Source organism: Leptosomus discolor, chromosome 26, assembly GCF_034619465.1.
Source record: "Leptosomus discolor isolate bLepDis1 chromosome 26, bLepDis1.hap2, whole genome shotgun sequence".
Classification (NCBI taxonomy): domain Eukaryota; kingdom Metazoa; phylum Chordata; class Aves; order Leptosomiformes; family Leptosomidae; genus Leptosomus; species Leptosomus discolor.
In genome coordinates this window covers 528,823-552,021 of record NC_141416.1, presented here as the reverse complement: position 1 = coordinate 552,021, position 23,199 = coordinate 528,823, and the positions used below count along the sequence as shown (strand labels likewise).

General features: G+C 55.6%; 2 protein-coding genes across 3 annotated transcripts; one reads left to right on the top strand and one right to left on the bottom strand.

The window, feature by feature from the left end:
- The first annotated feature begins 434 nt into the window (after nt 1–434).
- Nucleotides 435–2,221, top strand: S100A11 (S100 calcium binding protein A11). The gene is made up of 3 exons (XM_086478493.1): nt 435–487; nt 1,540–1,677; nt 1,933–2,221. Exons 1-3 carry the CDS (start codon nt 485–487, stop codon nt 2,083–2,085), a joined length of 294 nt encoding a protein of 97 aa, XP_086334619.1. The 5' UTR covers nt 435–484; the 3' UTR covers nt 2,086–2,221.
- A 502-nt stretch (nt 2,222–2,723) lies between these two features.
- On the bottom strand, nt 2,724–23,074 carry COPA (coat protein complex I subunit alpha). 2 transcript variants are annotated; one of them, XM_086478530.1, is made up of 33 exons: nt 23,026–23,074; nt 22,727–22,840; nt 22,204–22,277; nt 21,811–21,891; nt 21,444–21,520; nt 20,877–20,986; nt 17,066–17,175; nt 16,390–16,489; nt 15,693–15,828; nt 15,166–15,248; nt 14,481–14,631; nt 13,979–14,045; nt 13,798–13,873; nt 11,762–11,844; nt 10,645–10,784; nt 9,645–9,737; nt 9,088–9,264; nt 8,598–8,760; nt 8,340–8,486; nt 7,862–8,051; nt 7,628–7,723; nt 7,159–7,247; nt 6,795–6,918; nt 6,402–6,491; nt 6,202–6,311; nt 5,944–6,021; nt 5,684–5,752; nt 5,322–5,458; nt 4,502–4,688; nt 4,313–4,423; nt 3,927–4,088; nt 3,633–3,827; nt 2,724–3,381 (listed from the first exon to the last, which is right to left on the bottom strand). In XM_086478530.1, exons 1-33 carry the CDS (start codon nt 23,063–23,065, stop codon nt 3,322–3,324), a joined length of 3,720 nt encoding a protein of 1,239 aa, XP_086334656.1. In that variant the 5' UTR covers nt 23,066–23,074; the 3' UTR covers nt 2,724–3,321. The 2 variants fall into 2 exon arrangements, with proteins under 2 accessions (XP_086334656.1, XP_086334657.1); XM_086478531.1 differs by having other exon boundaries at nt 9,088–9,226; nt 9,652–9,737.
- Nucleotides 23,075–23,199: the final 125 nt, after the last annotated feature.

Here is a 23,199-nt window from a genome sequence, read left to right as displayed (position 1 = left end):
TTGCTCTGCCTTTGCTGGCCTGCCCCGAAAAGCTGGGGCAGCCCAAATCTTGCCGTAGCCAGAGGAAAGGCTGAGGATGCTCCAGGTAGCAGCGAGGCAGCGCTGGGGGTGGGTTAGCCCTGACCCTGGGGAAGAAACGAAGGGACGTGTGGTGAAGGACCGAGGGGAGAAAAGACAAAAAAGGAGAAAACAAACAGGTAAATAACTGTAAGGAATAAAACACGGGAGGGAAAGGGACGGAGAGGCTGGAGGAGGGGCTCGGCACACTCCGAGCCTGAGCTGGGGACCGCAGGCATGTCCGGATCTGCCGTTAGAGCTGAAGATTGCCCAACGCAGCCCAGGGGGGCTGAGTCAGGGCTGGGCGCTGGCTGCGCTGGGAAGGGCGGTGGCTGCGGGTTGAGGCTCATAACCGCCCCGGCTCCTGCTCTGCCACATCGCACGGCGGCCGTGCTTGAGGACCAAGCCCCCTCCTCGCACCCCAGCCATGGTGAGTGAGCAGGGACCCCAGGACGGGGAGGGAGAGGCGGTTCCGTGAGGGCAGGAAGGCGACGGCCGAGGAGCTTTTCCCCGCAAGCGGCCCCAGAGCTGAAGGCGAGACGCGCTTTGGCACGGGAAAGCGGAGACGGTGCCAAGGGCTGAGCTAAACCTCTGCTGGGGAGGGGGCCTGAGCGCAGGAAGAGGGTGCAGAGCTAGAAAGGGAGGGCAGAGGGTCCCTGCAGATGTGGGGGACCAGGGGGTGGCATTTGTGTTGTCCCCTGTCACCCCCTCCCCTCTTTTTCCCCACTGATGTTTCCGACGTCCATCTCCAGACTTGGGGCTGCAGCTCTGCCCCCGCCGTCCCGTCGCCCCCCCAGCAGCCGGGCAGGGGGGTGCAGGGGAGCCAAGAGCCCGAGGAACCGCAGCTGAAGGAGGAAGCAACTCGGCTCCTCTCACATTAACCAAAAAAGGCTGAACTGAGCCTCAGGATGGGGCCGGGCGGCCCCAGGATGCTGAGGGTAGGGCAGGGAAGGGCAGCCTCCTCCCAGCTCCCCCAGCGCTGCCCTTCCCCAAGGGCTGGAGCCCTGGGGAGGGGAAGGAGCCCCCGCTCCCCCTCGCCTTGCCCTGGCCCTCCCCACTGGAGGAGCCCACAGGCCAGCCCGGCTCTGGGAGCCAACCCTGCCTGCGTTGTTCTCTCATGACTCAGAGTTTCTCCTCTGTCCAGACCGGGCAGGGGAGGGAAAGGGGGAGGCAGGCTTATCTTTCCTGCACGTAGCTGTGGGTGCAGCGCAAGCTCTTCCCAGTCCAGCTGACATCTCCCCAGGGCATTTTCCATGAGCCACTCCCCGACCTGGGTCCTTCCTGCGCCACCGAGCTGTGCCAAGGCATCAAAGAAATTAATACCAAAGAAAAATGTAGCTGGACAGGTTGGGCATAGGAGAGTCCTCGAAGAAAGGGCATGCAGGAGGCCCCCCTCAGCCCGGCCTTGCTCCAGAAAGAGTCAGGTTGCTCTTCTGCAAGGCCAGAGCTCCCTGCAGCGCTCACCCGAACTCGCTCTTGCAGCCCACGGAGACCGAACGCTGCATCGAGTCCCTGCTCGCCGTCTTCCAGCGCTACGCGGGGCGCGAAGGGGACAGCTGCACGCTCTCCAAGAAGGAGTTCCTGGCCTTCATGAACACCGAGCTGGCTGCCTTCACGAAGGTGAGCAAAATCCAGGCCAAAAAGAGCCTCCGTGGTGTGCACTTAATCCCCCCCGGACAGCAATTAAAGCCCCTGCCCCCATCGGCAGCGGGGGGTGGGCAAGGGGAAGAGCTCGCTCCCACCAGAAGCAGGAGCGGGGCCTGACTGAATTCCGCCTCTCCCCTGGGGAGGAGCCGGGCAGCTGCAGCTCCGTACCTGGGGCAGGGGGCTGGGGGTCACCTTTGCCTCGATTCCCACCGCTTTGGTCTTTTGCAGAATCAGAAGGACCCGGGTGTCGTGGACAGGATGATGAAGAAACTCGATTTGAACAGTGACGGGCAGCTGGACTTCCAGGAGTTCCTGAACCTCATCGGGGGCATTGCGGTGGCCTGCCACAATTCCCTGGTGGTTAACACCCCTTCCCCCTAACCCTGGTCGCTGCGTCTCCCTCCCCCCCGTGAACATTCCTCGAACAAGCCTGATGCAGAGCTGGAAGCAGTGCCCTTAACATGGGGCCATCCCCCTTCCTCGTTTTTATGTATAAAATAAAAAGTTTCAAATCCTAGTCTAAGGCATGGCTTTCATCTCAGTAGCACGAGGAGAAAGGACTAGGAAAGGAGCCCAGCCACAGAGGGAGCAGGATCTCTACATCCCGCTCTCTGCTTCTCCACTGACGCGAGAACATGCGTGTTCCCATCCTGGTCACTGCCAGCGACACCACTCTGCCCGGCTCTGGAGCTCCTCCAGCCTGTTAAGTGCCACAGGGAAAGGTACAGTCAGACTCACAGGTACAACCACGCAAGGTAAATGCAGAGAGAGGAGCATTACCAATACGGGTAACTTGAGCACCGGCAGCACCAATTACACATTAATAATTAGCAGAAGCAGCCCCTGCTGGCATGATAAATTATTTCAGGACTACAGCCTCCATTTTCTGGAAAACTTCAAAACCTACCCAAGTCTGTCAGCTTAAAAGCGCAAAGGAGGGAGAGGGGGGAAGGTGCAAAGAGGAAATTAAGCCTAATCCCTCTTCTATCTCAGCAAGAGCGAGCTACAAAACAGGAAGATCAAGAGGGTCCATTTACTTTATTCATCAGAGAAGTTGATTATTCTGAGAAACGCTGCCAAGACAACAAAACACGCAAAAAAGCCAAGACGAGCACTCGAACGCTGAGCTGTTCTCTTGCCACTTCCACGGGGAGCAGAGCTGCCCCGATCAGGGACAGGCAGTGCCGCAGCCCTCTGAGAGCCCGGCTCGGCTCTTCCTGCTGTCCAGGCAGCGGCTTTGGGCTCTTCTTTCAGGAGCCCAACACTACAGGATGGAAGAGGCAGTTGCTGCCTCTGGAGCCGTTTCTACAGAGCAACCAGGGTCAGCAAGAGCCACCCTTTACCCTCTGGAAAAGATTTGCCTGGAGACCACGGCACAGAGACACTTCCCATCGGCTGGATCCGGAAACAAGCGCAAGTTGCGACTACGTGGAAGCAGCTACGAGTCACTACAGCGTGGCTGGGCGGGGAAGAGCAGGGAAGACGGCACAGGCACGGCTACGGTGAAGAGACTAGACTAAAAGCTGGACTGGTGGGAGGTGAACGTTTCCACACTGCGCTGTGAAACGAGAGCATTTCCCTCGGATGGATCTCGCCCCTCCCCAGGACAGGCATGCCCTAGCGGAACTGGAGCGGGCTGATCCGCAGCCCGATGACATCTTTGCCGATCTCCGTCACCTGAGGAACAAAAGGGAGATGATTAACGCCCAAAAGCAGCTCAGGAGTAACCCTGGCTGCAGCGTTTGAGCTACACAGTATTTCACAACTCCCAAACCGTTCCACCGCCCGGGCCAAGTCCTCTGACATTCAACTTGACCCAAAACCCACACCAAACTAGGGGCAACCCCGGGGGAAGCTGCTGGAGGGGATTCTCAAGGGAAACCTCACGGGGTAGGAGCGGGTGGTAGCAGACACCGAGACCCCCTTACTGTGGTGACGCGGCAGATCTGCCCGTGGAACTCGGGGCAGTAGCAGGCTCCGCTGAGAGGACACTTCTCCACGGGTTTGCCCCGGTAGATGGGCCGGTAAGAGGCGGCGCAGATGTCAAAGGGGTTGTGCATGTCATAGTTGAGCTGGTAGGTGTCAGTGGGATTCTTCTCGCACGCTGACAAGATCTTGCGAGTCTGCAAAAAGCAACCACGTTGGCCGGAGGGGCAGCTAGGAAGGAGCCCAAGCAGGGCCTGCCCAGCAGATGTTTCTGGCCATGCACCTCACAGACGTACCTGCTGGGCCACCTCAGGCTTTGGACCCAGCTCCAGCAGCCGACGGGCAAAAGTAGCCGCTGTCTTGAAGTTTTTCAGTTTGAAAAAGAGGTTGAGAGCCGTCCGCAGCACCAGGATCATGTGGACGGGCTGCAGGTTGGAGTGGGTGAAATAGGCAGCCATCTGCAGTAGGGAGGAGGGGGGAAAGCAGGGATACCGTCACTACCATCCCCGCGAATAGCTGGATGCCCCCAACATGCTGCAAGAAACCCCTCCCAGGTAATCGCTGCCACATCTGCTTTGAAGGCGGAAACGGCCCAATTCAGGATCCTCAGTGCGTTTTTAAACCCAAAGGCTACTTCCCCCCCATCTCCACCACAGTGAAGAAACCCACAGCGTTTCTGTACCTCACAGATCCGCTTCTGCTGCTCCAGGGTCTCTTTGGGCAGCTTCTTCCGCTCAATCTCCATCGAGAGCCCCACGATATACTCCCGGCAAATGGCTATCAGCTGCTGGGCCTTTCAGAGAGGGAGACGGAGTCAGGGATTCGGCCTCCTGCCCCCCCAGGCACGCGGACAGCAGGGTCTGTCCCTCACCTCGGCAATCTCCTGCTTGTTGTCCACCACCAGCAAGGGCACGCTGAGCAAGATGGAGCGGAACTTCTCCACGGCCTCCTCAAACTTGCCAGCCGTGGTGAGCTGGTAGCACAGCTGCAGGCGCTGGATCAGGTCGTTGAGTTTCAGCCCCACGGCAGGGAGGGCGTTCTTCAAGCCAGCGTCTTTCCTGGGGGGGGCAGAGAGGGGGTGGGGGGTTCAAACGATGCCACCGCGGAGGCCAGCGAGAACACACGCACCGTCAGCTCGACGGCCGCTGGTCAGAAACGCTCTGACCGAGGGCCACGCGGGCTCCTTCCCGTTAGCTCAGCACCAAAGACATCTGCGCCTCCCTAACTGCCACCCACAACGCCCAGCTCCCTCCGCACTAGGGCGGGCTGGCAAGTCTGCCGCCGCCTCGTTTCCCTACAGTGGCTTCCAGGCACCGCTGCAAACACACACCCGTGGCTCTCCAGACGCCTCGGACCAGCTTTGTCAGAGGCAGAGCGTTAGTGCTAGAAAACACCCCCCAACTGCCTCGCCCTGGTTCTAGTCTCTAAAAGACCAACGAAAGCAGCTCCAACACCTTTACACCGAACAGCAGGCAGCAGAGCAACCCCCTGCAGAGGAATGCTCCCTACTCGTACCCAGCCAACAGGGTGGTGGCTGAGGAGAATGAGATAAGAGGATCTGAGTGTCATTCCCAGAGAGAACGAGCGGCATCCTGGCAACAGAGGGAGGAGACATCTCTGGCTGTAACTGCCAAGGAGTCTGGGAAGCACCAGGAACAGAGCAGAGGGAAGGAGCCAACCCCGCCGCTTACCAGTTGCGATGTGGGTACCCATACATGGCCGGGAGACAGGGCAGGGCTTGGTAGGTCGTACGGCCGCGGGCGTAGGTCTGCAGGAACAGCTGCTTGTAGGGTCCGAAGTTTGTTACTCCTACCTGGTCATGGAGGAGCTGGAAGAGACACATTGATCTGCTGAGTAAAAGTTGTCCAGGGCTGTACAAAGGCCCCGCAGACACCACTCAGGCTCCCGGCACCTCTGATTTTATAACCAGAGAAAACAACGCACAAAATGATTCACAAAAGGACACGGAACGAAGCTTCAGACCGGACCAGAGACAAAAACACGAGGGGCCAAGGGCACGACCTGCTCCCTCGGAACTCCAGGGGAAGCTTACTCGCATCGCTGTCTCAAAGGAGCCTGCCAGAACGTGGTCAACAGGAAGCTGGGAGTTGTTACACCACACCTGCAAGAACGGAAGGGAAACACTGAAGAGGAACCGCGCCCACGCACACGTTTGTCTTGCCCACCCTCACCAGCCCTCGCTCCCCCTGACGAAGCTCCCGCGCTGCGCTCACAGGTGAGTGCTATCACCAAGAAGGACCGAACCCGAAAAAGTAGGAAGTTTCTGAGAAAGACGAAGACTCGTGCCACTACCTGAGCTGGGCTGGTGCCCTTGGTGGGTGGCACAAAGAATCCATCCTCCGCTGCTCCCGCTGGACCAGCAGGAACATCCTGGGGGAGCACAGAGAGAAGGGATTAGCATGGAAGCTTCCAGCACCCAGATGAAGTCAGAGCAGGCCACAGCCGTGGTGACCACATCTCTGAAGAAGCCCAGAACGCGCTTCCCCCCCACCCCAAGCCGTCACTGCCTTCCCAGGTAACGACAGCTGGGCTACACAAGAAGCCTCCTACCAGTTCAGGGGGAAGATCCAAATCTTCTTCGACTTCCCATCCACCTCCTTCTTCCTGTCCTTTACCTACACCTTCCTCTCCAAAGCCCTCTCCAGCATCCACAAAGCCATCTGCGTGGAGGGGGCAGAGGGGAAACGGTCAGAGCTCTTACCCAGGCACACACTCACGCTGCTGCAAGAGAAACTCTTGGATTCACCCACCTTCATCCAGCTGCAACTCCGCATCTTCGCCCCAGCCCTCGGTGCCAACCGTGTCGATATCAATATCAGCAGCCAAGGCACCCCCTTTGCCTACAAAAAGGGGCAGGATCCCTCACTCAGTCGTCTCTGAGTGCGTCGGGTGTCAAGCAAAGAATTACACTAGGCCAGCACCCGCCCCCCCAGTTGTCAAGGCCCACCCTGTGCTAAAACGCCAAAGGTTTGAGAGATTTGCCGAAGATGGTGTAATGGCATAAACGCCAAGTTGGATCCCAACCTCTGCTACTAACACTCAACTCGGCTGAGGTTAACAGCCACAGTCCAGGAGCCCCAGGGACAAGGCCCTCCATTCTGCTCACCCCAGCTTGACGCAGCTTCCCCAGAACAAAGCGATACCTTTGCTAGCAATTGTTCCTTCAAAGAACCCCTTGGAGACAGTCAGCAACGGCCAGTTGGTATCCAGAGGCATGACAGGAGCCGGGGGCTGCAGCAGCTTTGCATTGTGATCAATGTCTGGAATCTGAGCAGAAAAGAGCAGAAAACAGTTCAAGGCCGCATTAGGAAAATCCCATTCTCGGGCCTACCCGCCCCCAAGCGGCGCAGACGGTCTCAAGCCTGCGGTGACCGGGACGGAGATGGTTCCTCCCTCCCAGAAAGGAGCTGCCCAGCCAGTCCCGCTAGCACCAGATCCCACCGTCATCTTCTTCCCAAGCTCTAGAGCTCTTGCAATGAAGCAGGAAGCATCAGTCAGCTTGCTAACCGTTTCCTTTTCAGGATCAAATGTTTCCTTCAGGCTCTCGGCTTCCTCATCCAGACCATGAGTTGCAGCCGTGAGATAGGCCAGGGACTCTGAAACGAGAGGGAACTAACCTCAGCACGCGTTCCTCACTGCCCAGAGAAAGAAAACTTCTCGTCCCCGCACACGCGGCCACCCTGTCACAAAGGAAAGGCCAGCAGCGGGCCGAGGTGCAGGACCACACCTTCAGGGGTGGCGCTGGATTCAGGACTAGAATGGGCAGGCAAGGACTGCTCATTTGAATACGCTTCACAGCGGATTCAGGGCTCCTGGATGGCATTCCAGCTCCTGGCTTACTTTCTGCTCATCTGATTCAGTCTCTCAGGCAAGGGATTACATGCTGGTCTGCCTCCAGACATTACTGTTCAGCCCAACGACCTCCCCAGCTTCCCCCCAGCCCACAGGGACACCTAGTTAGTCTGGTAGTACTCACTTTGCCCACAGTTCTTCAGGATCCTCACTCTCTCTGCCACATCTCCTAGATACAAGGCGTTCTGGTAGTGCCCACTCATGTCTTTACGGATCTCAGCTAAACCAAAAGAAAAAAAAAAAACAAGTCACAATAGCTTTGCTGCTCTTGGCCTCCACTGCGATGCGCTCATTCTCCCTGGGAACGAAACTCAGATCCTCTTATCCCATTCTTCTCGGCCACCACCCTGGCACTCACCTATCTTCATCATCTTCCGAAGCTTCTCCAGATTGCCAGTGATGAGATAGAGGAAGGAGAGCCTATCGAAGTTCTTGGTGCGCTGGTAGCACATCTCCACAATCTGGTGATTTCCCTGCAGCAACGCCACTTCTCCCAGTTTCTCCCAGCAGTTCTTGTCATCCAGAGCTTTGGCTGCTTCCAGAGCAATCTAACAAGAGAATGACACGGTTACAAAGGCTTTGCAGACAAGCCGTTTTCTCTGCAGGCTTCTCTTCATCACGTCTGCGATGGAAAGCATGGGATTACAAGGATCGCTGCACTAAATCATTCCCCCAGCTGAAGGCCTGCGCCCTAGGAGGGCTGCTGCCATCCTCACCTCTCTCCCTCTCAACTGACACTTCTTCTTCCCCAGACTCCTCCTCCTCCTCGCAGCAAAAAAGCAAGGTTTGCCAGTGACGCCCCCACGCCTTTCCCACAGCACCGCCGGCCACCTCACCTCGATGTTGCCGCACTCCAGGGCCAGGCTGAAACGGGTCTTCTCATCCTTGACAAAGTGCAGGGCCACCTCTGGGTAGCCCTTTTTCTGCAGGTAGGCAATGATGGACTGGCCCACGAGCTTGGCGTTCCTCACCATGTGCAGCACCTGCGGAGGAAAGCTCCGGGCGCTGAAGCTGCCAACACCTCTCGCGAGGGAGCTCCCTCAGGCGCCGGTGAGGGGAGAGCGCAGGGTTCCCGGTTCCTGGGGTCTCCTCACCTCATCGTACTTCCTGTTGATCAACGCCAGCTTGAATTTGAACTCGGTGGGGTCAATGGTGAGGACCCTGGGGCGGCACTCCCTGTCCAGGCAGTACACGTTGTTCCCCTTCACGCGCGTAACGTAGATAGGCAGGTCCAGGGTGCGGATAATCCCGTGATCCCTGTGCCAACACACAGCACACGTGTGACACGCGTGACAACGCAGCTACGAGCGCTACGCTCCCTCCCAGGAGGCTCAACACTCCGTTGTTTCAGCCGCACTGGAAAAGCACGCCCCAGTCAGACGAACAGGGCGGCCGCCCAGCCCAGCGATCAGACACCAGCGCACGGGGCGAGGGACCAGCCACGCGGATTTAGCTCCACGCTGCCATAAAAGTGTCGTTTCCCAAGCACCAGCTCTGGTGTCTGCCAAAAAAAAACACCCAACCCACAGTGGTCTGCACAAGGGCTGCCAGTTCGAGGACTCAGTGCGCGTCTCCCAGCCTCACCCTGTGGTGACGGCGTATTTGATGTGGTTGCTGGTGGTGTAGATGAAGACACCACTCTCATCCCAGGCACCGCTCTTGACACGGATGTTTTCATGGATGTTACACAGCGACTCCAGCTTTCTGTTGCAGATCATGATGGCTGGAGAGGAAAGCCAAAAGAAGTAAGGCCAGGGAACCCTCTACTGTTAAACATCTGCCCCTGAATTAAGCTTCTCTCGTTCAGAGCCCCAGCAATGGGACTGTGATATTCAGTGTCAGACACTAAGGAGATGATGGCAACCACGACTAAATTGTCACCATCTGCCTTTGTTTTATGAAAGGGATTAGCTGGATCATTTTGAGGAGAGAAGCCCTTCTGCTCTACAAGAAGCTTACAGAAAGGTTTTGCTGAAGAGACACAGCGGCCCACGCTGAATGTCTTCAGCTGCACCTTCACTGCTAGCCATGGCACCGAGTGGTTCCTCTGGAAGGCCACCACGCTAGCAGGGACTCTGCTCCCCACCAAGGAAGGAGCTGGCACGCACTAGCATCCAGGCGGAACACTGCGCCCCCCCTGCTGCTTACCGTGCTTGGCCAGCAGAGCCACATGGGACATGTCAGCCGACCAGATGACGTACTTCACCTTGGAGATCTTCACGGAGGCCAGAGTTCTGGGAAAGAGCGGCGCTGACATCAGAGAGTTGAACAATACCCCCCCCAGCAAGCTCGGTGGTCAAGCTCTGCGTGACAACCACCAGCACCCAACAGCCTGAACCCATCTGCAGGTGCTCGGAAGCCCCTTTTCGCCATAAAATCACGAGGCAGAACTGAGCATCTCCGCAGTCCAGTGCGGCAAAACAAACCTCCCTCCCTACCTGTGCAATAACAAAGACATCCAAGTGACCACTGCCTTCAAAACCTACGTTTCTGAGGGGGTTTTAAGGCCAGATTGAACAGAACAAGGGAACCAAGGTACTTCCAAGCAGCATTGGCATGGCTTAATTGCCTCGTCATTTTCCCAACAATACTACAAAGACAAAGGCAGACAAATAAGGAAATGAGGCGAGTTCTGGGACACAAGCAACAACATAAACCCCATCTATCTGCAGAAAACCCAGAACCTTCTTAAGCCTACAGAGATGGCCAAAAGCACCAACTCCTTGCCTGTCCCCCTGTGGCGAGCAGCCCGTACACCAGCACCAGCCTGCTGCCAAAAGAGCGTTCGGAGCAGATATGAAACCCAAGGGGCAGGACATCAGGCGAGCTCAGCTTGATTGAGTCCGGGTTTTTTGATTTCTCTCCGCTTTTACAGCACCCGGTCCTGCAGTCACAGGGTTTACAAGGGGATGGCACACATCTCCCTGTGATGGATGGCGCGGTGCCTGCAGCGTAAATTGCACCTTGGCTGTGTTTGCACTCTGCTCTCCGCGGCAGTTGCGAGCCGCGGTTTGGATCGGCCCGACGCAGCCTGCAGCTGATGCCGAGTTCTGGAGCGCATTAAGAGCCACCGCTCGTCCCCAGAGGGCACACGCCAGCAGGACTGCGGTATTAAACCTTCCCCCGCAGACCGGATCCTACCGCTTCTGCTGCACGTCAAAGAGGGTGATGGAGTCCGCGTCCCTCAGTAACAGGTTCCCTGTGCCGGCGTAGAAAATCTCATCGCAGTTCGGCACCTGCACCTTCTTCGTGATCTCGTTCTTCAGGTTTTTGATCAGGATCTGCCGTTTGACGAGAGGAAACGTGACAGCACACGACCGTCGGGGAGATTCCACAAAGAAATTTCAGCTCATTTTAACCCGGAATTTTCGTATAGCCGAACCTCGGCGACAAGAGGGCAAAACAAGGGCTGTGGCCTCTCTCGAAGCAGGATCAGGCTTTATCCCGCTACAGCACCCAGCCACAAGCTTGCCCGGGTGCAGACGCAGCGTGTGTTCTCTTTTCAGCCCCGCGGCTGTCACTGCTAGCCAGCCGATACCGTTTGCAAGCCCTCTCTACGACGAGTATAGGAGCAAAGTAAACGTTAGGGGAAAGTGAGAGAACAGTCCAGATCGAAAAAAGGAAATGAGGAAGTGGAGAGGGGAGAACGGCAAGTGGAGAAGGGGAAGGCAGGGAGGAGTAACAGAACAGGCATGAAATAAACCTGAATTTACTAAGCCAAAAACCACCCTGAATTAAAAAGAAAAATACAATATCCTGCATGGGGCAAAGAGCAAGACTCCTCTGCCTCTTCACACCAAGTACATTCAAGCAGGGAAAAATTTCCATGACTGTCTCTCCCCCTTCTTTCTCCTATTGCGCTCCACTAGTGAGGACAAAGAGCTTCATCAAAAAAATCTAACCTGTTATTTTCACCACTTCCCCATTACCTTCAAGCATTGAAAGCGACCGAGGGGCCTTCACAGTCGTGTTCTGGTCAGCTTTCATTCCTGAATGCACCTGCTGTATGTAGCAGCCTTCCAGCAACCGAGCTAAGGTTTAGCTCAAAACAGTTAAATAATATTTCAACTCCCTCCACTGTCGCTGCATTCTGTTTCCCCGTGTATGTCTGCAGCCCGCTCTCCACTGACAACGCTTTGCTGGTCTCCTCGGACCTCCAAGAACCCCGCTAACCCAACCTCCCCGCTTTCCATCTGCACGCCTCCAGCGGAGAGCGCGCCCCGCGGAGCAGACGACCCGACGAAGCTCGTCCCCTTACCGAGTGCATGCGATCCAGCACCGCGAAGCGGTTCCGAGCCACCCACACGGCTGTTAGCCCGGAGGAACGTTTCCCTTCGGGGGCTGGGGAGAGCAAAACGCAGGCAGTGAATGAACCTCTGGCAGGCTCTGCCAGCACCACATTAGTCAGTCCCGTTCGATCCCATCTTGGCTGCTGCAGCCGCTTCCCACTAACTCGTGTTTAACCCGAGGCTATTCATGGGACTCATTTCCTCCCCCGATGTCCTGTCGGATCCCGGCACGGCCAGCGCCAGCCCTTCCCTCCAGCCAAGGCACAGGACGCGGGGCTGGCTGCGCCGGGCCGGGTGACAGCGCCGTCTGTCACGCTAACGAGCGGAGCCTCGCCGGCCAAGCGAGCCCAGCAGCGAGGGTCCCGGCTTCAGCGTAAGCCCCCCCCCCCCTCCTCCCCCGGCATCAGGAGCTGCAGCCAGGCTGCGCTCTCCCCAGCAGGCAGCAGCTGCTCCCCCGGTTCTCAAAGGCGAACACCGACCCGGGACGGCGGGACGCGCGGCGGGTGCGGGGAAGGCTTTCTGCGCAGCGGAGCCGCTGTTTTGGTAACGCTACATCGTCAGCAGCGCTCAGCCCCTTTTCTCTCCAGTCCCACCGCTCAACACGAGTGGGTTCGGACACTCCCGCGCCAGACCAAGTGCCACCTCACCAGGCGCAGCGGCATTTGTGGCAGTTCTCCATCCTAACAAACGACGGCTCAAACCCGACTGCCGCGCCCCTCAAGCCCTCACGTACTACCCAACACAAGAAAGACTCCTCTGACTTCAACTCCCAGCTCTGCTTGGGGTTTTCTGATGGCAACTTCACCCGTTTTTCTGAATCTCCACAACTCAGCGTGTTTACTGGCTTAACACTGCAGATCAGGCAGAAAATGATTGACATCTATTCCCCAGAAGACTGTTAAGGAGCGGTAAGAACGCTCCGCTTCCCTGGTAGGCCAGGTGAATAAGCCGAGGGACACGAGGATGACAACTCCAAGGCACATGTTAAATACCTACGTTATAGCCCTGGGACTACAGCTTGCATAGCTGTAGCAGCTTGCTGGAGAAGACACTTCTCGACCAGCAGCATTTTACGCTATTTTTGAAAACGCACTAAAAATGCACGGTTTTCATGGGGCCGAGGCACTTCTTCCTCTGGAAGAAGAACAAGCCCTTTCCTCATTTAAAGGATCACAAGCTGGGCGTCCCCAGACAAGTCAGCTTTGGAGGTCTCAATCAAACTAAACACTTGAAATATATTCAGTAACATTTAATCTCTATAAAGCCACTAAAAAGCTCCCTTTCTCTCTGCAAATACACCCGCTGACTGTGCTCAGCAAAGAAATCTTCCCTTCACCAGACCCGCAGAAATCAATAAATCTGTGAACACGGGGGCTGGATTCCAGTCTCACCCATTCATCACTCCCACTCATTTCAAAATCTTTACTGCTGTGACGACAGAGGCAGGAGGAACCAGCTGGAGTTTCAGACCCCAAATGGAATTCATAGTTAGGAGAAAGAATGACTTTTTTTTTCCCCTAAATCATGTTTTGACTTGTAAATTGCACAAAACTGATCTGGAATTTGCCGAGAGGAAGAATGACTGCTGGCACCCTGGCACTGTCACTTTTACAGCCACTTTTCAGGGTATAAAACCTCTTAGAACAAAACATATCTGGTTAAAATCCATCTCTGCTGACAAGCCAGGAAGGCTGCCTGCTGCGTCGAAAGGGAAAACAGAAAGTTCCTAATAACAAAATTATAAAATATATATTTGTGGCAGTAAAAGTTTGGGATGAACATGAATTTTTCAAGTCAGTGTAGCGTGATATAGTGAGCAGGAAGCCTGCCAAATGGTGTGTGCTGCAGGGGCACTGGGAAACACGGAGAGAGAGTCCAACGAGAGAGGCTTAGAGAAATGAAGCTTTTTTGTATCTCACACAGCCGCAGTTGGGAGAGGGGAGGAGGGGACAGCTACTCAGGAATGAACACTCACAAGGATTAATGCGAGATAAGCAATGCCTACCGTCCGGATTCTGGGAGTCTGCATCCTTGGGAATGGTGTACAGGTCATAAGTACTGTTCTCTAAGTTGCTGGCTCTCTGCAGAGAGGGGGGGAAACCCATTTTGAGACAGGATTTCACCAAACCAACACTAACAGCCTCCCGGAAAGTTCTTTAGCACCTCAGGCAGCAAAACTGACTTACTGTGCAGAGGAGGACGGCGTTCTCGGCGGGGTTGTACGACATGTTGAACACGGGGAACTTGGAACCACTGAGGAAGAGTCACGAAGAAAACAGAAAGTTAGAGCGGACCAAGATGATTCCTACCAAAGTCACCTTCTGATAAATGCTCTTCCTTATGGGAAACACACCGAGTACCAGAAAAACTCCGTTTTGATGAGTTTCCTGAATCAAAACCACTTGGAAACACTGTGAGAACCTCAGCGTTTCATAAACGAAAGAGCTGACGTTTCAGTTTGAAATGTAAAGCCGGTTACAAAATAAAACCAACAACTTTTATCTACGCACAGATAAAAACGGACCTAAAACTTCTTGTGGGCTTTGCAAGGCCATCTGACAGAAGAGTCAGCGGAACCTGAGGCGTGCGAACACAACAACAGGACCCGTCTGTGAGCCAGAAAGTAACCGGGGATTCGGGATACAAGGGATTACCCCTCTCGCCAGCCCAGGAGCGCCCATCTCCCACCTTCGCAGCTGCATGACAGCAACGTCTTTGGAGCTGTTGAAGTCCAGCTGGCGGAGGAACCGGTCCTTCACGTAGTACAGCATGTTCCCATGCACGGCATAGGCAGGCCGCTCCCGCTCCAGTTTGAACACGATCATGCCTCCGTCATGGCCTGAGAGAAGGCACGTGGGAAGGCAAAGGCGGGAAGGAAACCCCGGGGGTTTTCTCTTTATGAGGATGACGCTACCAAGGCCTTCAAACCAAGGAAGGGCCAACCGAAACCAGGACTGCCAGCCACGTCTGCCACTAAGGGATTCCCCTGCTCTCCTAAGGGCCCATCCCCCTCCAGGTTCCCTAATAAATCTAAGGTCTGACACTCTTCAAGAAACACTTAACCTCACTGTCACGCATTTCTTTGAGCGTTAATAGCCCAGCGTGGGTTCCCCTAGGGTCTGTCCCACCCCTCCTTAGCCTTAGAGCGTTCAGCCAGTTAACGCAGAGGCCGTCTTGTCCCAGCTTTGAACTACAGACAATACAACGAGGTTGTGTTCCACTAAATAAGGACCTTTTCCCTCCGATACCTTTAATAAAAGCATCTGCCAGTCAGTGTGCTCTGCCAGGCGTGCTAAACAAACATGGGTGTCCTCCCTGGAACGCATTTTCCCTTCACAGCAACCTGACAGACACGAGCAGGAGCTTTTCTTACCTGCAGCGAAGAGGTTGAGGTTGGGATGAGCAGCCAGTACCCAAAAGCGATCGTGATCGCGCCGGAAGGTCTGGACTCCCGTGCTAAACGTGCCACAGAAGGAATAAGGAATAGAAACAAAATGGAAACCTTGGTGTAAACATCAGTTCCCAACATGAAGATCCTAAGCTTTGCCATACAGAGCAGCTCTAGCATTCACAACAAGGGATCCACCGAGAGATCAGAACACCGCAGTCAAAGCCTTCTGTCAAGTAATACATCCCCATTTAACGTATTTTCAGCAGCATCCCTAGACAAGTCAGCCCTCGTCCACCTGCTTTCAGACAATTACAAGCCTTGCTCTTAACACACGTCTCAAAGACACAGAAAACACAAAAACCATGACTCCTCGCTCACGAATCACCAAACTCCAGCAACGACGGTTTAAGAACTGCTAGTGTTCAGGTTCTCTAAGAACAACTGTAGGTCCTTCATGTGTGTAAAAGTTTTCACAGCAAGATGGAGTCAGGTGCTTCACAAGCACTAACCGTTTAGACATATCCCAGACACGGATGCTCTTGTCTTCCGAATTGCTGAGGATCAGCTCCTGCCGCGGGTGGAAGACAGCGCACGAGACGTTGTTGTAATGCCCCCGGCAAGTGTCAACCTCCCAGGCCTTGGACTCTAACCAGCAGTGGAGAAGAACGAGGGAAACAACGCTTGAACAGGTTAAGCTCCGCCACGGCAGAAGCACAGCGAGCACTTTATTACCAAGCAAACTGCCTTGGCCACCAGCTACTGCTCCGTCCGCCGCCACTTACATGCACGACCACGGTCACAGCCCACCCAGGCGGAGCAGACAACCAGACTGCTAGAGAGGCACCAAGAACCGCACGCAGCTTCGCTGGACCGAGTGGGCAAAAGCGCAGCCACTCCTGATTCAGGGCTTCTGGCTCCCGAATCGCCTCCCTTTCTTATTCCAGCGGTGCATATGCAAAGAGAGTCAAGTTCTTCTACTCCTACAAGCTTCTGCTCAGCATTGTGCGCAAACCAAACGAAGCCAGAAGCGCTTGCTAGAGAACCGAGCTCTCCTCAAACTGCAAAAGCCAATGCTGCTCGGGATTCTTTACCACTCTGTCCCACAGGCGTGTTGGCAAAGTGGAAATTGCCTCCAGGTTCAGCCTGCAGCAAGTTCAATTCATAACCCCCTTCTCCCTCTGGGCGCCCCCTGGAGAATCCTCTTACCATTCATCCGCCAGATCTTCACTTGCCGGTCATCGGCTCCCGACACGATCAGCGGCATCGTGGGGTGGAAGGCAGCCCAGTTCACCCCGCGGTCGTGGCCCTACAAAGCAAACAGTCGCCTGAAGCGATCCGGCGGCTGAACGGAAGGAGCGAAGGAAGGACAAGGCCAGAGAGCCCAGACAGGGCTGCCAAGACACAGCTTCCCCAGTTTCCACACACCATGCTGCTCGCAGCGAGTACGATTACAGACGCCCGCAATAACCAGCTTTGCAGATACCGTTCTTCACCAGCAGAGCGAAGCTGCAGCTCGGCAGCAGAGCAGCACCGCTTCCCAGCTTCAACAAGCCCTCACAGAAGGCTGTCTCTACCATAATCTCCTCTGCGGCTTCCAGTAACACAAGGTAATAACATCTGCTATTTAACTGAGCTTTTGGCTGTACAGAGCAAGCTGTGGCTGCTCCGTTACAGTGCAAACATCTCCAGATTTCAGATTCTAAACTCGGGAAAAGTAATGCCATAATCTACAAAAGCACATAACTCCACAGAGCTGAGTCAGACGTTCCAACTCTTTTTTCCTCTGCTATTTTTCTGAGCTTTTAGAGGATCATTTGTGTCAGAGAGAATTCACTAAATAAATCTGAGGAGGCTGTACTGCACACACGCGCTGACACCGTACCTCAAGAACGTGCTTCACAACCGCATCTGTGGTCCCAAACAAATCCACCCCCGTTATTCCCCTGACATCCGACTCCACAGCTCCAGGGGACAGGTTCTTCTTCCTTAGGCCTTGGGGAACAGAGAGGACAGGGTGGAGGAAGCAAAAATTACATCAGCAAGACAACACTTCTAATTTAACAACAAGCTGAGCGCTCCCCTGTGCTGTTCACAAACACCTTCAGGTGGAAACTGGGAACTTGAAAGAGGGTGAGAAACGTCCACGACCCCCTTCCACTTCCCCCAAGAGCCCTAGCTCGGATGAGACACGCCGAAAGCCAAGTCTGCAATGCAGCAAACCGTAGAGGTTCACCTCAGCTCCCCGGGACGCAGAGCGGCACCTCAGCAAAGGGCCGGTTTCTCCCCCTTTCGCTCCTTTGCTCATCTGAGCTTGCGCCCCTCAGGGCACTTTCACCCACGCCGCTTCGATGACCTCTCGGGTACGGATTTGGACAATTTGCCTGGACACAAAATACTTTCAGGAGCTAAAACTATGCAAAATAAAGCCTGTTCCTGATTCTGAAGAAAACAAAATCATCCCAGTTAGAACTCTCTCTGTTATCCCTCACTAAAACCCAAGGGAATGCAGTAGGGAAACGGAGAATCAAAGAACGCTTCTCCTGCAGCAGCGCACAGGGAACAGCCTGTACGTGCAACACCAAAGCAAAACGTAGAAAATACGCTTTTCCATTTAAAAGCACTTGGGCCAAGGATGCCACCAGGAAATCTATCAAGGATGTCTAGGAGAAAAGCAGCACTGCTGGTACAGATGCCGACAGAGAGGGAAGTGCAAGGAGAAAACAAACAAAACTTCGGACAAAAATTATTGTTTTCTTGTTGCAATTCTGATTGCCAAACTGCTGGTGGATTCACAGCTCAGCAACCCCCCTGGCAAAGTCAGTCTCATGAAACCAACACATCAGGCAGCGTCTCGCAGCAAAGCACAAAAGCTCCGTGCACGGAGTGACATCCACATGGTCGAGGTGACGGTGAGGGGCTTGAACGGCTGAGCAGGCACTTCCCCAAAGCCGACACAAAGTACCCCAGCAAGGAGGAACAAACATACATAATCCACAAAAGATGAGTGAAGAAACACGAGACTTCAGGAAAAGAAAATACTTGAACCTTTGACAAACCAGTGGAACAGGACTGGGACACAAAGGGAAAGTTTCTGGCATCACTGCACAAATCGAGAGGAAAGGCAGGACACTCACAGGACACACCAGCCTCCCGTGCTGCTCTGGGGAGGGAGCAGGGACAGAAAAGGGACTCGTAGCAGCGTGGCAGACATTAGGCATTCTGAGGAGAGCTGTTAAAAAAAAAACAACCTGAAAAGGAGACTCAGCCCATGCACACCAGCACTCAGGGGACGGGGGTTAAAACAACCAGAGTAAAGGGGCAACATGCGAACCAGGACTGCCACGCTGCGAGTTAGGAGAGAGGGAAGATGACAGACGGCCCTTGGCAAATTCTTTTGCTCTATTCTCTTCCTCAAGGGAAATGGAAGAGGCTCTTGGGTTCGCTGCCGGGCTCAGGTTCCTTCCTGTCCCTGGAATCCATCCCCCATCAGTGTCCAAGGAGGGTGCTCAGGGAGAGGCGGGCTGGGTCTCCAGAGGCTACCTGGGGACTCTGGGTCACGTCCTCCCAGGCCCAAGGCTTCCCATTGCCAGCCCAAACCCTTAAGCTGGTCGTCCAGCTCCGCCACCCAGAGCCCCGGCAGAATAGCAAAGTTTCCTGCCAAGACACCGACATTTGCCAACACGAGCGAGGTTCAACAGGAGCTGGTGCGGGGCGTTAGAGCGCGCACGAAAGCACTCTGACCAGAGGAAGACCACGAACACCCTCCTCAGGGGTTAATACTTACAAAGAGACAAAGAGAAGATTGTCGTGTAGTTTCTGCAGGTTAGTGTCAGTGTCACAGCAAGGACCTCACCCCGCGGCACCGGCGAACAACCAACGCCAACGCTCGTGCGTTTCAACAGACGCAAACAAGCTTGTCCCGACTGCCTGAGCACAGCCCCCCTCAGGAGATGAGCAGGACACAGACCCTCTGAGCATTCCTGCTGTGCACTGAAGATCCACCATCAGCAGGTTTCAAACCAACCTGTAGCACTGTCCGTACAGGAGCTCACCAACAGGGCCGCGGGCGCATTCTGGTGCCCGGTCCAGGCCGCACTCCTCATCCCTCACGCTCCCTGCTGAGGCCGAGCGGTTTGGGGAGGAGGATTTTGGAATGCGACCTTTGAACTCACTTAACTGAGGCTGACCCAGTGCTCAGAATCCCCAAACCTGCTGAAAAACATGCCCGCCACCCTCAGCAGCAGCTGCCAGTTACCAGCAGCACTGCGAAACGCTCAGGCTCGACACCAAGCGCTGCCCCCTGGGACTGGGATGACGCGCGCAACAGACATCAGACAAAACGGGGAACTGGCCCTTCCCGGGAGACTTCCCAGAGCCAGAATGGAATCACACTAAGGACAGGAGTCATTTTGGGGAAAAACTGGGGAGGGGAATTGCATTTTGACTCCATTTCTCATCTCTCTGTAGGTTTTTCCACCCAGCAGTGTTTTCGCAGCGTCGTGTCCGACTGGAGCGACAGCTGAGTCAATAATTCAGCGCGTCTCTAAAACCCCTCATCACATATCAGCCGAAGGAAAAAACGGTCTGTACCATCTCCAAACCCATTTGGCAGCTGGAGCTCTGCTGCGAGAGAGTGTTTGTGGGAGAATGCAGCAGCAAAGCTTCCTGGCAGAAGAGCTGTTAACCTCCCCGTGCTGGCAGCAGAGAGAGGGGGACAGGTTTTAAATCACCACGACACCCTGTCCCCAGCCCCTGCTGTTGACACAGCTGGCCATGCCCGAGCAGAACTGCCATGGCGGGAGCGGCAGGGCAGACCCGGCCTGCCTCTGGAGCAGTTCCTGCTGTAACGCCACCAGCACCGCCCCCGCCTGCCTCCCCCCATCCCCGATCTCCATCCGATATCTTCTTCATCTCTAGCTTCTCGTTTGGGGACATTTCATTCCACTAAGGCACCTCCTGACCCAGGTATAACTAAGAAATAGCGAAGGTATCAGCAAAGTACTTTGGAGTTTTGACTTCCAGCTCGGGCTCGTGGGCCGCGCTTCGTTTTACGAAAGGGACGAGCAGACTGAAAAAGCTGAAGGAATCCCCAATATTATTAATCTTCCTGTCACCACCCACGACCAAAAAACCAAACCCCAAACCCCGTCCTTCTTTTGCAATTGAGCTTCTTCGCTTCTTCACTGTCTCTCAGAAGGAATGACTTCCTGCTGCCTCTAGGAGTTTTTCAAGGGCATAAAGGTCATCCAGAAGTTTCTAAAACCCTCCCACAAGCCTGGCACATCAGCCGATCAGCTGACAGCACTACGCCCCTTCCGACAGCCCCGCTCACTGCCTACGCCGGGGATGAAACCAGCGGGAGATGAGGCGGCAGAGCCTCCACCTGTAGAGGATTTTTTGGCTGCAAGTTCACCCCATCTCCTGTCGCAAAAGACTTGCTTCAAGCCCAAGGCTGGGCTGGATGAGACCCAGGAGCCCCTTCCAGAGAACACCCTACGCCTTCACGGAAACAGAGGGGAACAGCTCCCCGTCAACAGGGAATTTTTCCACTTTCTGCCGGAGGGCCCTGCAGCCCACGGGTGGCTCTTCCCGCTCCCAGACCCACCCCACCCTCCCTGCCCCACGGGGCCTCCGGCCACTGCAGCTCTGACAGGGGCTTCGCCAAGGGGCACCCCCGGGCCTGGGCAGCTCACCAGAAATATCCCAAACGCGCACGGTCTGATCCAGGCTGGCGGACACCACCAGGTCCTCAGAGGGGTGGAACTGGGCACACATCACGTAGTGGTTGTGCCCCGTCAGCACGCTACAACGACAAGGACAGAAAACACCGTTTAAGCGTCCGGGACGTTAAAGCAGGCTCCGATCTGCAGCACCAGCAAGCAGCCCGCCCTCGGGAAGGGCGCTGAGGCACGCGGGATGGCCACACGCGGCGCCTCGAGGCTCGGCGCGGCTGCACACCGAGCCCGTCTCTTTCCCAGAGAGCACTCCGGGGCCGGCTTTCTGCCATCAACAACTCCACAGCCTTCGGCACCCACACGGGTTATTTCAACCTCAACAAAGCTTCAGTCAAACAACACCGGAATTTACAAATACCAGCCCAGTGGCATCAGAATAAACGAGCCAAAGACCGAGGGAAACATTCGCCCCTGGTCAGTTCTCTTTGTCAGTTCTATTCCTTCAACTACGCACAGCTTCCACCTGAAAACAGCAGCTCGCCCCCAAACCCCGCAGTTATTTTTTAAAGCAACCATTGGTTTTACCAAACACAAGTTCTGGACTGCCAGTTCCAAACCCGGATGGTCTGGTCATCAGAAGCACTCAAGATCCAGGGATATTCCTAAAAAGACACAGCACGCTGTATACGAAGCGATGCACACCCCAGACGTTCCCTCTCCACGCGGCATTTTCCAACTATCCCCAGGAACGACCCTTTTAAAACCTTATTTAAGGTCTCGGAGGCAGAATTTACACCTCTCGCCCCTCTACAGAAGGCCACCGTATCTGCAGCCCCCTCACACCAGCAAGCCCAGCACAATTTCTTTGGCAAAGACTCCCACGCAGGGAAGGAGAAATTCCCTTTCCCACCCAACGGGAGCCGGCACCGGGGTAAGTCCGAGCGGAACTTACGTGGTGGAAGAAGGTCGTGCGAATGTAATCCAGGTGCCCGAGCAGGGTGAAGAGACAACGGCGCAACTTGTAGTTCCAGACCTGCAGAGCACGGAAGCAGAACCATGACGGCACGAGCCGCCGCCCACCCGCGGTTTTGGGGTGCGTTCTGGCACCTCAGTCCACCTGCAGGCCTCCCTCCTCTGTTCTCAAACGTGTTTCTAACCCAAGCTACAACGAGACTTCACCCCGCTGCAGGTAACTCCAACGTCCCTGAAACAGGGGGATCCCAACTCCCAAGCACCACTTCCCTCCCACGCACACTCCTCCCCATCTTTTAACCAGTTTCTTTGCACGTTCCCTTCCCCGGATGATGCCCTTTAGAGAACAAGAGCTAAAGGGGGAAAGTTTTACCTTTATTTTGTAATCATCACCTCCAGAAACAAACAGAGGCTGCTGCTTGTGGAAATCAATCCCTCGAACGGGTCCTACAAATAAGAAGAGCGGGTTGGACACAGCGAGATGGCCGGAGCAGTCCCTTGGACCACTTAAAGGCTACAATTCACATTCCTTCTCGCTCCTGTTGCTATCAGCAAATTAAGAGCTTCAAAGCAACAATAAAAAGCCATGTAACAGTCCAAGATCCCATTCCCAAACCCGTTCTTTTCCACCCAGGTGCCTGCAGCAAAACCTCCAGGCCCTTCAGATCTGCATTGACAGCTTCATTTCCAGCCCCCAAACAAAACTACTGCCCCGCTTCACCAGCAACGCTCAGAGCCAGCAAACTGGCCACAAGGGCACACGGGCTAAAACCGAGCAGCACTGAAGCCAAGCGAGCAGAGGCCTCAGCAACGCTTCAGCAAAGCCTGCCTTGCCCCTCCCGCAGCCCAGCCTTCCCCCACAAGCAGGTCCCAACACCTCCCCCCGCCCCACCGACCGTCGTGCTCATCGAATTTGTCGATAAGGGTGCACATCCGATAATCCCACAGCTGGATGACGCCATTGTGGAGGCTGGTGAGGATCCACGGCCGCTTGGGGTGAAAGCTGAGCCCTGCCGAGGGACGGAGAGACGTGACAGCGAGGCCTCCGCGCCGCTGGGGGCCCGGAGGAGCCCTGGGGGAGCCGCCCGGCCGCCCCCTCCCCCCGCTCAGGGACCCCCGGGGGGGGCGCTCCCAGCACGGCCTCCCCGAGCCCCCAGGGACTCCCGGCACGACCCGAGCCCGGGCCCGCCGTTACCTTTCACTCGGGCCGACTTAGTCTCGAACTTGGTCAGCATCGTCCTCCGCCCCGGCCCTGGCCACCGCCCCGGCCCCGGCCTCGGCCCTCCACGTCGGCGGCCCGGAAGTGCCCCAGCGCTGACTTCCGCTTCCGCCACCTCCACGACCATAGAGTGTCCGTCCTCCCGCTAGC